General features: G+C 41.6%; 1 protein-coding gene across 1 annotated transcript; it reads left to right on the plus strand.

Moving 5' to 3' along the window:
* Nucleotides 1-12881: 12881 nt before the first annotated feature.
* On the plus strand, nt 12882-16133 carry LOC108114704 (zygotic gap protein knirps). Its single transcript, XM_017225802.2, has 3 exons — nt 12882-13271; nt 14074-14151; nt 14366-16133. The coding sequence occupies exons 2-3, from the start codon at nt 14074-14076 to the stop codon at nt 15584-15586; spliced, it is 1299 nt and encodes a 432-aa protein (XP_017081291.1). The 5' UTR covers nt 12882-13271; the 3' UTR covers nt 15587-16133.
* Nucleotides 16134-19662: the final 3529 nt, after the last annotated feature.

Here is a 19662-nt window from a genome sequence, read left to right on the forward strand (position 1 = left end):
TGCTGCTGCTAACAAACAAGAGTAGGGGGAGGTGAAATAATCCGGGGAGAGAGATCTTTAATTATACATTATACAAGGCTCACCCGCTGGGCTGTATGGGGTTCCACTTCTCAAAGTCTTCTAACTAGAGCCCAGTAATGAGCTCAATCCATACACTGCTAGCAACTAAATAACTCAGATATATATCTATATATATATATTGAGAACAATGGTAAATCTGTCTGGTATCTGTGGCATCCCATTATAGCCCTCGATATAGGGCTGGCAGTGGAGCGAGGCGCATCGATCAATCGAAATGATATAATTATGGCCAAGACTGAACAGCGGCTCTGTGTAAATTGATATCAACAAATTACGCGAAAATATTTCAAAAATATTAACGAATGTGAATGATATAATGATGAGATGATGGATGTCAGAAGGCACTGAGAGAAAATAGTTGGCAGTGAGAAGGAAATTAAAAATAAATCAGGAAAATCCTTTTCGTAAATCCAATGAAATTCGTTTTTCAAAAATTAGCTGATGGATCAAGGCAAGGTAAGCCAGAGAAAGAGTTTTTTAGAGTGTTTTTTATAAACCAAAACTATTTCTCTCAGTGCCACTGCTCCACCCTAATTATGCCCAATTTAAAAAGGGTTAATTAAGGCACAAAACGCATTTCGTGTCCTGCCTCCGCCAATGGAGAGCGTTATTAATATGCGACATTTTTGATATCTTTTTGCGGCTGCGGCCTTTAGGAAGAGGAAGATCACAGCTATAGAATACACACACGCACACACACACACACTCACTGGCCGAGCCATAATTACATACAGCATTTGTCATAACACCAGATATGGACAACCGATGCTGTTGCGCCGGGCGCGAAACCTTCGAGCCCCGCCAAAAGGTCCGGAGACAAAGGATGCTGCCTTTTTGGACCTGGTCAAGATCCAAACTATGCGACAAATGTAAGAGGGCTAAAAACAAGGCAAAAAAATGATACAAAGAGGCAGAAGGGAAAATTGTAAATATCATCATTGGTAGCAGCCAGCGATCGCTGGGCATTTTATAAATAAAACAAAATCATAAATGCTGCCCTCCTCACGGCCATTGAATGGAATCGTTGGAATCGGAATCGGAATCGGATCTTGGGTGCCATATAATAATTACAGTCCAGCATTCGCATTCGCTTTTCGCATTGGGGATCTCATTGGGTATTGGGCAGACGCTTCGCATTGGAATTCGGAGCATTGTGTCATATTTAATACAGAAATTTTAATTAAACATAATTTGTAAGGAGTGCACGTTGATGCAAGCATTCTGAACGGACCACGGACACTGGCCAAGATTGAGATTGCTGGCCAACGATAGCCCAGACTTGAGATCGGAATAGAGTAATTTATGGCATTTTATGGTTAGGCCATAACTTGTCTATCATCCGTTGGAATTTCACTTTGATCATATCGCAACGTGTGAGAAGGCTGAGATAGGTGACAAATGGGTGGGTTGATTGCTCTATTTTGATTTGGTTTTCTTCTTAACTTTTAAAGAAAAGTAATAACGAAGACTTATAAGTCTATAAAAGACTTTTATACTATCATTTACCATCCTCAGTACTTTTGAACTTTTTAGACCATTATTGGGGTCACCTTCCGTTGGGCTACCACAGCCATGAAGATGCCTGAACAATGCCAGATGCAACCCAAATTCAATTCCAAATCGATCCCCGGTGATTATTCAAATGATTTAACTAGTTCACCGCATTTGACCCTCCGTGGGCAGCTCAACTCAAGTTCGAGATAGGGGCCCAACCCCGAAAACCCAAACTCTAGCTTCCTAAGGTTGCAGATCCAAAAAAAAAGAAACGAAGGAGTCGAGGAGTCGAGGTAATGCCCCCGGGCTATTTGACTGACTGACTCCGAATTGCATTACATTTGCAAGACAACAATGGGCATTTTGTGTACATTTTTTTGGCGGTGCATTCGGCGGCGTTGGGCGTTTTTATTTTTACAGATATTGTTTACATTTTCCCAAAGTCCAGTCCACAAAAGCTGTGCCCTCTCATTGTTGGAGCTGTGGCAAAATGCTGATACTGATGCTGCGATGCTGAAGCTGGAGCTGCTCCAATCATCATTTTGTAGATATTCGCTTGGTGATATATTTTGGGTGAGCGCTTCCGGCAAATCGGAGCCAGTGAAAGGTCAAGATGTGGCCAAGAAAAGCAGCCGGAGCAAGCGGAAAACTGCTGCCCAGGGAGCTGTGTGCCATTGGAATGGGATTGCGAATGGTGGTACAGTCAAATGTAGGAAAACCTCAACCGGTGAGAATTTTCTTTTACTGGCTAGAATGTATTAGGTATAATAAAATATTTTTTATTTAATGTTTAATTACAAATAAGTTCGTATTTGAAAAAAAAGAGAATTTTAGGCTTTGTTTGGGAAGAAAAATTGGATTTAATGCAAAATTTCTGGCATTTTTGGAGTTGATATATATTTTTGGAATAAAATCAAAATAACATTTTCATTTAATTTGAATGCCAGTTTAATTTAGACTTGAATATAAACTCAACGAGGTGTGACAATCCATTTTCCGACCATTTTTGGGTTTGTAATGAAGAAAATACTGAAAATTTGGGCGGAAAATCGGGTTAGACCAATTTTCGCATTTTTTGAAAGGGTCATAAAAATTTACGAAAAATCTAAAATAGACACATTTTGAGTGTGGTACTCGACGGGGAATTAAATTACAAATTCTTCGAGGTATAACATTCCGTATTACCATCATTTTTGGCTTTGAAGTGAAGAAAATACTGATACTTTAGGCCACAAAGCGGTTCAGACCTATTTTCGCATTTTTCATAAAAATGTATAAAAAATCTCAAAAAAATCACTTTATGAGCCTGGTACACAGTTCGACGGGGAATTTAATTACGAACTCAACGAGGAACGACACTCCTTATTCTGGCAATATTTGGCTTTGTTGAGGATAATTCGCTGATATATTAAGCATAACATCCAAAATTTCGACTCTTGGGTAAAATTACCGATATTTCTACCAGTTTCATGCTTATAACTCCGTCAAAATATGACGCTCAGCTAAAAGGAAGATCGTTTTGTGCAGCCAACGACCCAAGGAAACTTCCCATGTGGTTGTGCCGATGATTTTCCGAAATTCAATTTTTTGTAAAATTTCAGTTTTTTGTAAGGGGGACCATCGTATTTTTTTTCGAAAAATTAAAAAAATATTTTTTTCTTCAGATTTAAATGACAGTTGAATATTCTGAAAATAGATTGAAATACGAGCTAAACGAGGTATGATATTCCATTTTCCGACCATTTTTGGCTCTGTTATGGGCAAAACACTGCCAATTTGAGCCTCAAGACTATTTTCTTCGTTTTTGAACATCAGAAAATTCTACGAAAAATCTCGAAAAATGTACTTTTTGAGCCTGGTACACAGTTCGGCGGGGAATTTAATTACGAATTCAACGAGGTATAACATTCCATGTTACGATCATTTTTGGCTTCGTAATGAAGAAAATACTGATATTTTAGGCCACAAAGCGGGACAGACCGATTTTCGTATTTTTGGAAAGGGGTAACATCATAAAAATTTACGAAAATTCTCAAAAAAAAACACTTTTTGAGTGTGGTACACAGTTCGACGGGGAATTTAAATACGAATTCAACAAGGTATGACATTCCATGTTACGATCATTTTTGGCTTTGTTATGGGGACATAAGGAGCCTCTTTGCGAGAAATCAGATTGACTATTTTGTCCAATATTTGGCATATTTTGTATCGCTTTAAAGCTTAAAGATCTTTGTACCCTACTTGAATGTTATTTATTTATTTCATTTTTAAGGTTAGTTCTTAGATAAACTTATAGCTCGACTTAGAGAGGCTTCACTGTATATCGTGTGGCATCGAAATAAACAAATCAAAGTGAGCCAATGTTCGCCAATGGAAGTGGCCTCTTCTTCCTCTTGTTCGATCTGCGGTATGTGCTCAATTTTCCATAACATATTTGATCGCAGCGATCTTTGCAATCGCCTCTGACTTTCCACTTTTCCCTTTGTTCGCTGCTTTTGTTCGTGTGTGAGAAAAACTTATCGAATCGTGGCTATCGTTTCGGGATTCGGGGCTTCAGCTTCAGTTTGAGTTTGTATTTCGTTATGGGGTTCAAATTAAGCCCAGGTGACCACGAGGCCAACGAGCTGACAAACCTTTCGGTTTCGGAATGCCTTCACACACGAAGATGATCTCCAGGCAGTCGGATACATATATATATATATACTATATAGTATTTGACAGCCTGCAGATAAACCACATTCGAGATCATTAATTGCCGATCTTTTCGCTCTAAAAACTGCCCGAAAGTAGGATTCGAATTGGGCTCGCGTTGAGGATTGGGGCATGGGAAAGCGCTTGGGCGAAGATCATTCAACTCCCACAGACACCCACACCCACACGGCACACAGCACACAGCTCAAATGGCACAATCCAGCAGACATCAAACAATGATCACGAGTGGTGGTGGTGCTCTGCTCTCGGTGGTGCTGCTTTAGCTTTTGCCTTTGCTCTGATGGTGGTGCGGGTGCGGTTTAACTTTGGCTTTGCTTTTGGGCCAGATCGATGCTGGCCGGCTGCTTGATGATAGCCTGCGACTATGACTCGCCTTGGCATGGCTTTGAAATTTTACACTGAAAATTAAGCAAAGCGATATAGGAAAAGGTGAAAGTAGAGTACTTTCTTAGCTTTGGCAGCTTACTTCCCTTCGTTTTCAAAGTGTAGCTGCCTTCTTTACCTAAGGGCCTTTCGATTGAACTTGTTCCACATTTTGATTGTAATGCTGCCGGAGAAAGAGAGCCAGTGCTGGGCAAGACAAATATGATTTTCAATTTGCGGCGATCGCTTTCACAAGATTTGCATTCCACTTTGCATTTGCAGCTCCCCTATAGCCAGCCGTTGTTCGAAAGCCATTAAACACTTGAACCAAGTCAAAGTTCAACTGGGTACGACTTCTTTGTGGCTGTTTTTTTTCGTTCGTCTCTTACCATTTTGGCTCATTAAAACGTCACTCCAGTTGTTGGCCGTTGTATGTGGAAAAGTGCATTTGCCACAAATCAAAATATTTATGGCCACCAGCGCGGCTAATGAGTGGCGGACTGAAATGCTCGATTTACCACCCAAGACGGTTATAGATGCACCGCATAAATAGCCACAAAGTGTGTCGTAAAAGTCCAACGCGATCATCAAAATGTTTCTCTTTAGTGGCAAAGTTTCTGGAGGATCTTGGGCCACCTGCCTGGAGCAGCCCAGTTTATCAGGCCCAGACCCGTGTACAAAATGCTATGCAAATTTGGTTTTTATTTGCCCGCTGCTGCCAGAACAAGTGCAAAAGTCTTTGCCGCGTTCCCATTCCCAGGTGGTCAGGACACTGAAAAAAAAATTCCATGAAAGTTGAAATAAAAGGATAAGAAATAGATTTATGAGATCTGCCTGAAAGCGGAGTTTAAAGAGAATATTTTTCAGTGATTTTTCACCTCAGTTATAAATTTTTAAATATTTTCATTACTAGAAAACGGAAACCAATTTATATCCCGGTGCAGCTTAAATCTCAGCTTGGTTTCTTGAATCCCATTTGGAGTTCTCCATAGCACCCATCGATGGCCAGTAGATGTCCATGATGCACCATTTACAGAGAGTCAACTCTGGATTTTATGTGTGTTTGGCATTTGCGAAATGCGTTCGCATGCACATTTGAATCAATCGCTGAGTCAGATTGGTTTCCTTCTTTTTCTCAGTTTTGTTTTTTTACGACGGTCAGAGAAGATATCGGATACCGGTTAGGTGGAGACCGGCAGAGCTGAGATGCTTTTGAACTGCACTGATATCGTTTCGATTTGACATTTAGCATCGCTAATTCATGCGAAATCACCCGAAGATTATGTTCATAAGCACACATTACGATTACACGTTTATTATAATTTAGGAGTTTACTCTTCGATCGGATCGAATCCAGTCGGCCAGTCTTGGGAAAGTCCCTGACAAAAGCCTTTTTACACTGAAAGAGGATGTAGATGTGGTTGTGGTTGTGGTTGTGGCTGTGGTCGAGGTGAGATCACTTAGCGCTGAATATCTCAAATATGAGTGCCTTTTTTTTCTTTCTTTAATTCCTTTTTATGAGCAAGTGACCTGGAAAGGCGCTGAATGGTAAGAGTTAGCCAAATGGTCGAAATAGCCAAATGGAGCTGGCAAGATAAGGGATGCCAAGTGGGTCTGGAGAAAGTGAGTTGTGGGTTGAGATAAATGAGACTTTCCCTTGACAAGCTGCAGAGAAAAAGTGAATTTTAATCCAGGAAATATGCTTTATAAATGCAGTTTTTAGTTAGGTGAAAAGAATGAATACCATCTTAAGGACTTCATGTTCCCCCTCTTTGCTAATTTCCCTAATTAGTTCCAACTTCCTGGAACTACCAGAACCTTCTGCATCCCATCCCCTACTTAACCTTAGATCTATGCACTCTGCCAAACCACAACTGTGGGTGGATATAACCATAGTTAGCCGCCAAAAGGAACATCATTTGAAGTTCGATGCGCTCGTTTGTGACATGTGCTCGGTTCCAGCAATCAAGGTGATGCAGAATCTAAGAAGAAAGAACTTCTAAAAGGGGGGGTTTGGTTAGACTTCACTGTAGACCCAAAGACAGTACTGTCTCCGCACTAATTGAGCATTTAAATGCAGCGTAATTACTTCTCTAACACCTTCATCAGAGGCAACCGTCAACGGCTCGCCTTTGATGCCCACTGCAAATTAGCATATAAATTGTCCCGTGTGAACATAAAATCAAATGACATGTGAGTTTGTCAAAAAAAAGTGCCGGCTTAAAAGTGCCGCGCAGCAATGGCAAAGACGCGAAGCCAAGAAAAGCTGGCGGAAGGACATGATAAGGTGGAAAAATGCAGTCATTAGCATAGCGAACGTGCAGCTAATTGGAAATGGAACAGATCAGCATGAATGAACTTGGGAGTCGAAGTCTCTGAGTGTGTTGGTGTTGGGAAATCGAAGGGTTAAGGTAAACCCCTAAATTCTAAACACCGGCGCCAGCCAGACGTCTTTATGGCCGATCATGGGTCGTTGTGGTGCATTTTAAATCGGCCAAAGGGCATACAATTAATTAAAACTACAACAGTTAGACCAAACCCAACTAAATGATTACACAGAGGAAAAATAGGGCTAGGTATTAGACAACATTATGCTTAATGATTGAAGGCCATTGGGGTTAAACTAACTAGTAAGTTAATCCTAAATGATAGCTTTCTTGTTCTGATTTTATAACATTTACTTAGCTTTTTTTCTCAGTGCATTATCCAATTTCATTCAGCACTTTTCAGCCGCGACTATGAAGTGTGGGCGAGTTTTTTGACCCGTTGGCGGGCAGGAAATGCACCGCGTTCTGAATGCCAAGGCGTATTCGAAATGATCGTTCGATGGTCAATGGTCGACGATCGTTGGCCACCCTTCCCCTTAGCCATACACCCCCTCCCCCAAAGCTGAGTATCGTTGCATAAATGCGCTTTGCATAACTGAGTACTTTCTGTGCTCAACCTTAAAGCTAACGATGACGTTGACGACTGGCGCTGCCGCCGCTTTTGGGGCGTTTGCTGCACTTGTTGCCGCAGAACGGCAGATGACTCCCTGCACTGAGAGAAAATCAATAAATAAGAGGCAAATTTAAGATATTTCGAAGAATATATTCTCTATTGGTATTGGTTCAAGAAGGTTAAATGGAAATATTCATAAAGTTAGTCCAAACTTAAGCTTAAAAATAGAATTTCCCTCAGTGATAAAATTCAATAATAAAAGAAAAAGAGTTAGAGGAGGTGGATCTGAGGGGTATCCGGTCACAATTTTTATGGGCGATCATTAAAATCGATAAGAGAAATCATATTTATACTCAATGAAATATGTTTCCAGGAAACTAATGCGTGTGGGCCATGGACTCGTTGCAATTGCCTGGGAATCAAAGTTGGGTTTGATTATTAAGCCGATCGTGCCAGAAATAGAAAATACTAGCCGGAAAAAGAGTTTGTAAACTGAATGCTTAAATCAAAGTTATGGAATAACATTAGAGAGCTTTACTTTTCCCAGGATAGTCTATTAACGTTATGTAATTGCTTTCTCTAAAAAATTAAGAATTTTGCCTTCTAAAACTGCCATTATCTTAGTTTCCCTGCGATAATTATGATCTTATAGACCAACCTGGGTATAACCAAAGTCATGTTGGCTAATCTCGGTTCGTAGTAAGAGTGATCTTTCGGTGCCGATCAAGATGGTCAGTGAAGAAGTGGAATTTCCCGGCAGACTGTCCATTGACGGCGTTTTTTCCCAGTTAGCTTAACTTGCTCGGCGGTTTCGATAGATTATCGAGCATTAGTCGAGGATTAAAGTGCCGTGTTTTGCCAGGCAGTCAGAAAGCAGAGGTCCATCCTTCGTACCCTGCTGACCCAACGACTTGTGCAATCTGTCGAAGAAATTCCAAAGCCAGGATCCGATCAAACAAGTCCCGAGTCGAGTCGCCGGCCAAGCGGATTTAATTGAGATCAGCCGAGTGTGTGTGTGAAAAACCGCGAAACGCTTTGGAAAATTTACTGCATTTCCCGCCTGGCTGGAAATTTGATTGGCAAACCGCAGCAACGACTTCCGCTAGTTGGTTTTGCCCAGTCCCTGTACCAGAGTAGAGTCTAATCTCAAACATGTGGGTACTTCGGGCCACATTAACATATCGTTAGTGATCTTAGATCTACGAACTATGATCCGTGGGAAGTTTGGCGTTGGTCCAAGCCAGCTAGAAACTGCCATCGAGGGAAACTCCAACGATGGAAAACTCAAAGAGATTTAACCAAAGGCTTAGATGCCAGGATAAACCCTGCTGTCATAATTGTAGCGTAATTATTATTTATGCTGTCACACTCGATTATAAATGTCATATTTGCCAAAAGTCTTAAGAGCCATTTCAACCCCTTTCCATGGCCGTCTTTTGTCTGTCGCCTGTTCTATGTTCTTTGCTTTTGCCATCAATAATCATATTTTTGAAATTTGCATAATTTCATAATTCCAATACAATATCAATTGTCCGATTTAGTGATAAGGCGAATTCCAGCCGAGAGAGAATCAATAAACGGTGGCCATATATCAAATACAAAGCCAGGCTAAGCCATCGGAACGGGTTTTGGTTGAGAGAGAAAGAGAGAGGAGCCGAAAGCGTAATGAAGACATTACCGAAACACAATTAAACACAAGACATTTGTCAGGCGAAACCGAACCAACCACATATCAAAGAACGGCATCGAGAACCTCCAGATGCCATGAGAAATTAGCCAAACAAGTTTTATTGACTTTTCTTAGAGGAGTTAGTTTTAGCCCAAGAACTGAATTTCTAATTTTTAGCAAAAGTTGAGCAAAAAGTTAGATTAAATATATATTATTTCAAAGGCTGTTAGGCTGGTTAGGCTTTTGGGAATTAGCAGATGGCCTGTTGAAAAAATAGTAAATTGTACTTTCTAACCCTCTTTTTTAAGATTAATATTTTTCAGATTATAAATATTTTTCAAAACATTTAAAGACACAAAATACCTTCAATCCCACCTCATTAATTCCTCAGATAAAAATCCTACAACAATGAAAATCCAGCACATTCCAAACAAGACCAGATAATAATAGTGCTTAACGCCGAACAATTCTTACAAATTTACACCCAAGTAAGATGGAAAAACTGTTGTGAACGATAAATAAATTTCCCGCCTCCAATTTTTATATAACGAAAAGTTGAGATTCTCTCCTGCCGCCTGCCGCCTGCCGTCGTTCATCAAAGCTACTATACTATATATATATAATGAAACCTGAACAGTCATCGGAGATAATGAACACATCTCAGTCCAGGTCCAGGGCTTCAGTGCCGTTGTTAGCCAACGTGATGTGATTCATTGGTTTATCTGAGGTATTATGCCTAAATCTGTGGACTGTAAGCCATTAATTTACTAATTGTAATGTTGGCCATAAAATATTAAGCAGAATCCAGCTTAATCTTATCTTTGTGGACCAGACAGACCCAGGCCGTTGTTTAGGATATATATGGAATATGCAAATTTTCTCGCACATAATCAGACATAACAATGATGGCAAAACAAAATGCTAAGTCCGAGCTGTTAAATCAAAAATATGCAAATTACTTTTGAGAGCAGCGAACACGAGTCTGAAAACTGGACGGCATATCGCTGGGTCTCGATTTGATTGATATGTGCTGGTTATACAGTCATTTGGCCAAAATGATGCAATCAAAACTATGTAAATGCGAACGAAGGGGGGGCCTCTTGAGGGAGCTCTCTGACATTTTGACGCTGATATAGCCATATAGCCTTATAGCCGGAACCGTGATGGGGTTAATACTCGTTACCTAGGCACAAGTTAGTAGCTAGCATTTCCTGACAGCATCTTCGTTTTTTACGACATTGGGCAATTAAAATAAAGTTGAAAAGTCAAAAAGTCAGCGCAGAAATTTGTGTTACTTTTTTTTATTGCGTTTTTTACCAATCGACCATTTTTTTTGGTGAGACCTCCTGCTGAGGGTTGACCTTCAAGCGATTTTCCTTGGAAAATTTTCCATCATTTTTTTACGCAACTCACCCGCGACAATTGACTTTTTTATATGACGTCCTGGTTCTGGTTCAGTACGGCTCGTCCAAGGTGAGGACATATGCCGAAAGGCAAGCGTTTTATCCCTTTTCCGCTTAAAAAAGTGCGGACGGGTGGATAGATGGATGGGTGGTTTTGGTTGTTGGGTGCTCTGCATTGGCTCGGGTTATGACCATCGGCTGCTCGACTTTTTATGGTTACGACGAGGAACGTTCCTGGGTTTATGACACGCACGGCCCACGGACGTGTTCCGCCGACGCAGGCTGAGTTTTTTAGGCCAATTCTTGTGGGTACCTAAGCCTGAGATTTCGTTACCTAATCGCAGGATCAGCTTACCTAAGCTGCAGATTATCCTAGGATCATAATTATGACGGCGGACGCGACACTCGGCTCGGTTTTTCTTTTTTTTATTATTTCTCAAAGATGCGCGAACGAATTGCCGGGCAATTGCAGCAAAAAACTTAAGCCGGGGATTAAACCGGATTAAAGTCACATTGTCCTTATTTTTTTGTCGCTCCTCTCCTTTCGGGCTAACTAATTACCCCCGGGGAAAATTACCCATTTGGCTTGTGCGGAAATTCGCGAAAACGCTTGAACAGCATTTTTTAGAAGAAAATTTTCGGTGTGAGAAAAACAGAAAATAAAAAAAAAACGGTGAGCCATAAAAATGAATCGATTAGAAAAAAAGGTGCGTGGAGATGCAAAAACCGAAGGATGGTTCTAGTTACTTTTTGACTTTTTTACAAGCCTTTTGTCTGATTTTCCCGTCTTTACGCGGAAAACTACTGCCTGATGCAACAAATGAAAGTCAAATTTGGAATCATTTCGAAGAAGCCAGCTAACGAGGTTTTTCTCTTAAAAGGTAAAAAACCTAAAACATAGTTTAGCATATATCGGTTGGTGTTTTATAGTTTTTATAGTTCGAGCCACACTTCGCAGACGAAAAGTCAAGGTTTCTTGGTTGATTCTTTTGGTTTAGCAACCCTTTGAGGACAATGCTTACCCATAAAAGGGTTAAGCACATAGGTTAGGGGCATAAAAGGGTTAAACAGGTAGCTCTTAACTTCCTTTTTGGCTAGGAGCAAACAACAATAAATATTCATAAAAAGAGTTAACTGCCGCCATAAGGCTCTTTGTTGGGACAAATGAGAGAAATTATGTTGGAAGTTGACTTTTGAAAGGGTTCGAGTTTAATTCGATTGATATTGGTTTTATGTTAGGAAGGGAAATGATTGTTAATGTTTGATTTGCTTAAAATTTGGATTTTTTAAATTTAGATTTTATTTGTAGTTTATAGCTGATACTTGTTATTCTTTTTAAGGGATTTTGTTTATTATTTTAGAAGTTGTTTACAGTTTAGTTAGCTTATTTAATAAGATAGTTAAACAAGTTAGTTTAAAAGAGGCTGTTTAGCTAGACTGTTCTGTTAGATTCTTTATGAATCATCGTAAGTCCGGGTAATCACCCTCTAGAAATCAGTTTTTTACAACTTTTAGGAAGCAATTTCAACCTGGCTACCTAACATTTTATGGACATGAATCGAAGCTAACGTATTAATGGTTAATTTGTAATTTACAACATTTTAATTTATTTATAATGATAATGGCAGTGTAGGGGATGATGTTCTACCAAACACGAATCATACTGCATGTGGGAAATGTTCTTATTTTTTCGTTTAAAGTACTTAAAAATTCAAGAAAAACCTCCCAAAAACCGACGGACTTTGCCGTATGAAAGCCCCTGCAGCGTATTAGCCTCCAACCATTTCAATTTTCAGCAGCTGAAAAGGCTCCGCCCATGCCAAATAAAATGAGCAAATGTTAAAAATGAAGTCAATAGCTGGAGCTGGAGTGTGAGTTCGTCTTTTTCCGTTCGATTGAGTGAGAAATTCCGCCGCCCTTAGCACGAGAGTTTCTTTTGAATAAATAACCGAATAACGAATAATATCAGAGCAATGCAAATTGCCCTCAAAGGCAAGAGAAACCTGAGTGTTTCTGTACCCAAAGCATAAAAGAATGATAACATACTGTTAACATTTCACTCGAGCTAACATTTTGAGTGTAGTGCGCTTGTGTGCGTGCGCTGGCTCGATCGCTCTCTCGCACTCGATCCGAGTTTTGATGGTGGTGGTTTTAGCCGTGATTTATCAGAGAGCTGGGGCTGAAAACTGGTAAGTCTGCTTTGGTGTGAGTGCGAGTACATAAGCCAAAGAGTTCGGCCAGTAGGCGAAACACAGAAACGCTTCTTGCCAGTCGAACCTCTCAACCAGAAATCAGTCGTCAGCTAGTAGCCGAAGTGTCAGTTACACACATCGAGAGTTCCAAAAAAAAAAAGAAACAAACCGCGTTGCTCCGGCGATTAGATCCCATCATATCAGATCATAACGTATTTATTCAAAGTGTCGAAGAAAATCTAAGGAAAAATCTAACAGAGACTGATCTGAAAGTGTTTGCAAAAACCCCTCCAGAAAAAGAGAAAAGACCAAAACTAGGCAAAGTGAGAAAACGTGCAGCAACGATCGCGAATCGCTGCAATTAAAAAGTCGTCATAAAACCCAGTGACCAGCCGGAAAAAAAAGACAAACAAGAAGGTAAGTTCTGAGCGAAAGAGACAACCTGAGATCGAAGTCAATTCACGGTTTTTGTTTTTGGGTCGCGGCTGCCGTCGGCATATTTTACGATCCCTTGTGCACTACTTTGATTTTTTACTATTTCTCGCGAAAAACTCTCTGGCTCATTTCCCATTTTTCCCTATTTTTTTGCGCGCCCGAAGGCAAGGGCAAAAATGAAAAAATCAACGAAAATTTTTCATAAACCAAAATTTTTGTCTACTTTTTTTTTGTGTTTTGACTCGGGGAAAAATCGGTGTGAGTTTTTATGACCATCAGCGAACGTCAAGGTCTGGAGTGCTGCATTTTTTTAGGGAACCTAACTATTTTCGCAGCGTCTCGTAATGACTTCGTATAAAAAAGAAAATCTACCTGAGTTTTATGACTGGACAGCGCGAAAAAAATGAAAATGAACGCATAGGGTTGCATAATCCAGCAGCTTAAGTTTTTTGGCCTGTTGAGATCGTAAAAAAACGCCCATCCTGTCGAGTTTTTCACAGTTTCCTATATATATCCCGCTCGGCCTAGAGTCCAGCCATCAGTTGCTCAGCAGCATTCCAAACGAACAGATCAATCAGCACAGCAATCCTCCCTCACACAGCCAACGTGAGAAAAATCATAGAGAATATCCCGACAGAGAAATCACACAACAACATGGTGTTCAACTTGGTTAGTGTCTAGATCCAGATCCGTTCGCCTCATTGTGGATTAACTACAAACATATACCTCTCTCGACCAATGGATTAAACCCTTACTAACGTGCAATTTCTTCATTGCTTTACAGATGAACCAGACATGCAAAGTGTGCGGTGAGCCGGCGGCGGGCTTCCATTTTGGCGCCTTCACCTGCGAGGGCTGCAAGGTAAGTTGTGTCCTGAAAACTCATTGAGAAAATTACCCCCCAAGGGGTTAAGGGAAATACTTGGCCTAAGAAAACATTCAAGAAGCATGGAAATTGTTAAGAATTTTCTGGAGATTGCCAAGTTTCTTGAATGAATTCATAGTTTTCCCAACCTCAACTCTTTACCATTTTGCCATTTGACTAACCCACATTTTCTTTCCCTTCTTCATTATAGTCATTCTTTGGCCGATCGTACAACAATATCAGCACCATTAGCGAGTGCAAGAATGAGGGCAAGTGCATCATTGACAAGAAGAACCGCACCACCTGCAAGGCGTGCCGCTTGAGGAAGTGCTACAACGTGGGCATGTCGAAGGGTGGATCCCGGTACGGTCGCCGTTCCAACTGGTTCAAGATCCATTGCCTGCTGCAAGAGCACGAACAGGCTGCTGCTGCTGCTGGCAAAGCGCCACCCACCGCAGGTGGTGTGTCAATGGGTGGTGCTCCGTCGGCCTCCTCTCCAGTGGGCTCGCCACATACACCCGGATTTGGGGACATGGCTGCCCATCTGCATCATCATCATCAGCAGCAGCAACAGCAGCAGGTGCAGCGTCATCCACATATGCCTCTGTTGGGTTATCCCAGCTACTTACCCGATCCAGCCGCCGCTCTGCCCTTCTTCAGCATGATGGGTGGCGTGGCCCCGCATCAGTCGCCCTTCCAACTGCCCCCGCATCTCCTCTTCCCAGGCTATCATGCCAGTGCTGCTGCTGCTGCGGCTTCGGCTGCCGATGCCGCCTACCGCCAGGAGATGTACAAGCACCGCCAGAGTGTGGATTCCGTGGAGTCGCAGAACCGTTTCAGCCCTGCCAGCCAGCCACCGGTGGTGCAGCCCACCTCCTCGGCCCGCCAGTCACCCATCGATGTGTGCCTGGAGGAAGATGTCCAGTCCGTTCATAGCCATCAGTCGTCCGGAAGTCTCCTGCATCCCATTGCCATCCGTGCCACACCCACAACACCGGCCAGCAGCCCACTGAGTTTTGCGGCCAAGATGCAGAGTTTGTCGCCAGTTTCCGTGTGCTCCATTGGTGCCGAAACCACCAGCCTTGCTCCAGTGCATCCACCCACAACCACAACCGCCCAAGACGGACCCATGGATCTGAGCATGAAGACCTCAAGGAGTTCGGTGCACAGCTTCAACGACAGTGGCTCCGAGGATCATGAGCTGGAGGTGGCTCCGCGTCGCAAGTTCTATCAACTGGAGGCCGAATGCCTGACCACCAGCAGCAGCAGTTCCTCCCACTCCGCAGCCCACTCGCCAAACACCACCACCACCACCACCCATGCCGAGGTCAAGCGGCAGAAGTTGGGTGGTGCTGAGGCCACCCACTTCGGAGGCTTCGCGGTGGCCCACAATGCGGCCAGTGCCATGAGGGGAATATTCGTGTGTGTCTAAGTACACGGCGAAAAAAAAACAATTCCAAGTGGGAGGAGTCGCCCCAAAAACCCTCGTTGTTTATTTTTTGTTACTTAAAGAAAATGTAAATTTTTTTTCGTGTGCTCGCTCACACTTTGAGAAGGTGAAAGAGACAGGGAAACAGACAGGTTTCGCTGGAAAGAGACAGCTAGGCCAGGTAGTTGCATTGCACTCGCACATAAGCACACACCAATACATACACACACATAAAAAAGAAACCAACACACACACACTCACCTATTGAGCTCAGATCCAAAAATTATTTTTATGAAAACGTTAAAAAAATTGTAAATATTTCCTTGAGCCTCGTTTGCAATTGTATCTTAAAGTTAGCCAAGGCGGAAGTAGAAGTAGTAATCATTCCCACCCTCAAAAATGCTATTGTACATAAAAATTTGTTAAGTCTAAGCATGATCTTGCATTGCATCTAAGTATTTTATTATATTTTAGTTTTAGTTATTGTACGTCTATAGATTGGCTTTTAGTTATGTCAAAAAGAAAAAATAAAAACTATTAAAAATTAAAATCTGATGTGGTTTGAAATGATGGTGGGCTTAAATCAAGAACATTCTGTTCTACTTTCTGGTTTAAAAACTTAAAAAGATATATCTTTTTGATACCGTTTAAGACTATATCAAATGCATATATGATTAGGTTCCATCTTTCATATTTAATAAAAACCTAGGAAAGAGCAATTTCTGATGCTCTTCTAAGAAACATTTCAAAAACATTTCCCCTAACACCCAAAAGTTAACGACCTCTTTTGATTTTCATGCCCCACTTGTCCACATTACTATGGATTATATATGCCCAGTAGAAACTATCTTTCGGATGTATCTACCAGCTGTCAACAAAGTTCCATGACTACCGCACAGCCCTATAGGATCAAAGGCAATAAATTATTTACGTATTCAGCTACCACTCTTGTTTCAAAATCAGTTCTGATCGGACACCAATATAGGATAGTATACTCGTATATGTATATCTGATCCGGCGGTGTCTTTGCCTCGATTTTCGTTAACCACGGGCCAAATGGGCGTGGCCTGTCAATGGCAACACCAAAACAGAGACGGCAAACAAATGCTTTGGCATAAATTCAATCAACATTCGGTTGCAAGTTGATTGCTGTATAGCTGATAGCTGTGTAGTAAATTAAAAATGCCACAAATGTTACGCACAGATATTCCGATGTTAGGCCCCCCTAAGCTCCCTGTTTTATATGCTGCGGTCATGAGCATTAGGCCTATACCACCGATATGGGCCGCATCGATATCTCTGGCCGATTCTGCCAGTGCCAGTGCTGACCACGTGCTGCTTCAAATAATAAACTTTATATTAACACATACAAAAGTCATACGCCCCGTTGATGGCCAGAATTTTAATCACTTAATTAGGCGGCTGACTGGCCGTTCAGGCCGAACTTTGTTTATGGCCCGACAGCCTGACTGCTTTATCCACCTGATGATGAATGGGACAGACGGCCACGGCACGAGAACTATGCAGGATTCCCGACTTTTCTTGGATGCAAAAAAACAAAAAGAGATAACGTAATGCTCGACTTTGACTTGAGCTGTGTCAAAAAAAAAAAAAAAAAGAAAATACCTATAAGGCGTCAATGGTAATAAACAATCCAGGTGGGATTGGATCGGATCGTAATGGAGAGATGAGCGAACATGAGCATATCATCAATATGCATGATGGGGCCTATATATGGGCCCAAAAGGGGAGCAGGGGAGCAGTTAGCTGTCCAGCGCACGCCATTGTCCACCTGACGATCGCATTCCGACGTGTGTTTTGTCGTCATTGTTTCTAAATTTATTTTTATAGTTTATTAAAGAGTCATAGTAAAAAGAGCCACACGAAATAAAATACAATAAACCGAAGTCAATACACTCTTAAGTAGGTCTCCAATGAAATCTCTACACTTTAGTAGCATCTAGAAATGAATGAGAACTCTAAATCAAGTTAAGATTGATTTAAGTAAGATTACCTTGAACTAACTAAGACGCAACTAAGACTTAAACCAGATTTAAAGCCTAGATAAGTTGCTCAAAACAAGTTCGTTTCCTAAGTCTTTAGTTTTGCCTTCGATAGAGTTCATGTCACTGGTCCAACCCACCCCCAGAAACTGTTAAAGGCACACTCCCCCAAGCAGGAGAAACTCAAAAAGGCTAATTTGAGCGACTTTTACCCCTCTTTTGGGGTATATCAGAATCATTCGTCAAGTTCGTTGCCCAAGTCTTTCGTTTTGTGGGTTCACCTGGGCTGTCAAACTGAAAAAGTGGTTCATTTGTCTCATCGCCCCAATCTCTCCAATCAAAAAGCCATTTGGACAACAAAGACGAGAAGAATGAGACAGGCGGAGGGAAATAAAATCGATTCGGCATAAAAATGGACCAAAAAGTATAACATTTCAGAATTTTATTGACTGTCAAAATGCAGGCGCCAATCGAAAATGTACGCAGACAAGCGGGCTAGATCAAGTTACCTGGCGCCAAAGGGGACTTTCAAGATGCTTTATTGACCCTACGTCGGCTGTGTATATGTATGTATGTGCCTGTCCGGGTGATCTATGCCATGATGCATTACCAATAGAGTTCGAGGGGGGGAGAGCTACAGACAAAGACTCGGACTTTAACAGCTTCTCGGGCTGAGCACATCTTTAAAAATAGTTCAAGACAAGCACAAGCACCTGCAAATGGGTAGATTCGCATTTAATTATTTATCACCGTTCGCAATGCTAATGCTCCATCGGTCATAGCTTTCAAATTAATGCATGCAAGACATATATAATACGCGCCTCGTAAGAACATGTTTATTAAATTAAATAATTGCAGCCGTATTGGAGTGGCATCGCGCTAAAAAAGAAAAAATTAATTCCCAATTTGCATTCGATGCTGACAATGGAATTGAAGAGACAATATAGAAAAAACCAGCAGATATTATTGACACATTATATAGTGGAAACATGTTTCTAATGAGAAATTATGCAAAGATTTGCATAAAATTTTAGTTAAAGGCAAGTCAGCAGCAATCTGAACAGAGTCAATGCCTCGACTGCTTTTGCGTCCGGTAGCGGCCTTAATTACTGTCGAGATTTTTATTTTTTAGAGGGTTAAGGGGCGTGTTCCTAGACTCATAACTCGCTGACAAATAGTCAAAACAAACTATGACATACCGCATCATATTTATATCTTCTGCTGCCAGTTGTTGGTCTGAAGAGCAGCGATCATTAACTCTCAAGGAGTCGAGGATTGAGGAAGCAACTTTGAAGAGGGGTTCTGATCTTCAAGATTTTAATACAGTATTTCCCCTTAAACTTACTTCAATTTTATTATTTATAAATATTGCGAGAAATCCAGCTAATGAACTGCAATATGTGGCACTTCCCACTTGACCCCAGTAATGAACTCTCTCTCTCTCCATCTCCCGTAACCACATTTCCATTGGTATCCCAAAGATCACATCAGATGACGGACAGTTCCATTGTTCTTCCAGCCAGCAAGACATTAACCCACTTAATGCAGCCCGAGAAAACGCAGAAACACATTGCCAATCGGAGGCTCATCTTTATTGATTTCGAATCCGCCGCCGCTGCCGCCACCACCTTTAACCCCCCTTTCGAGTTGGTCAGAGAGGAGGACAGAGATGGAATGTAAAAGAAAAACAAACTCTCAGAGCTTTTAAAAGGCGCTTGGCTCACACGAGATCACGGATTTGGCCGTAAGGGATTCCTTCTGGCCTGGAGTCGGGCCAAAGCTGGCGCTGGTAATTAGTGATCTGGTGCACTTGATATGCACCTTAATTTAAACATTTCGTACACACCCAGCCGGGGCACGCATTCTGATTTCTGTTCTTGTATATATTTCGTTTTTTTTTTCTTATCCGACTTAAGGCCCTTCTTGTGATTCCTTTTTGGGGGGAATCTCATCTGGTCCTCGGACAAGTTCTGCGTGTAGCGCATGCCGTTGGCTTGTTTTTGGCCCATTCCCAGTCTTATTCCCATTCTTTGGCTTTGGCTTGGCTTTTCCATTGCCATTCCCTTCGCGCGCCGT

The sequence above is a fragment of the Drosophila eugracilis genome, unplaced genomic scaffold (genome assembly GCF_018153835.1).
Source record: "Drosophila eugracilis isolate 14026-0451.02 unplaced genomic scaffold, ASM1815383v1 contig_2154, whole genome shotgun sequence".
NCBI classification, from domain to species: domain Eukaryota; kingdom Metazoa; phylum Arthropoda; class Insecta; order Diptera; family Drosophilidae; genus Drosophila; species Drosophila eugracilis.

Coding starts and splice junctions, on each gene's coding strand:
- LOC108114704 (XM_017225802.2), top strand. CDS start 14,074: ATGAACCAGACATGCAAAGTGTGCGGTGAGCCGGCGGCGGGCTTCCAT. Junction 14,152..14,365: donor TCACCTGCGAGGGCTGCAAG/GTAAGTTGTGTC, acceptor TCTTCATTATAG/TCATTCTTTGGCCGATCGTA.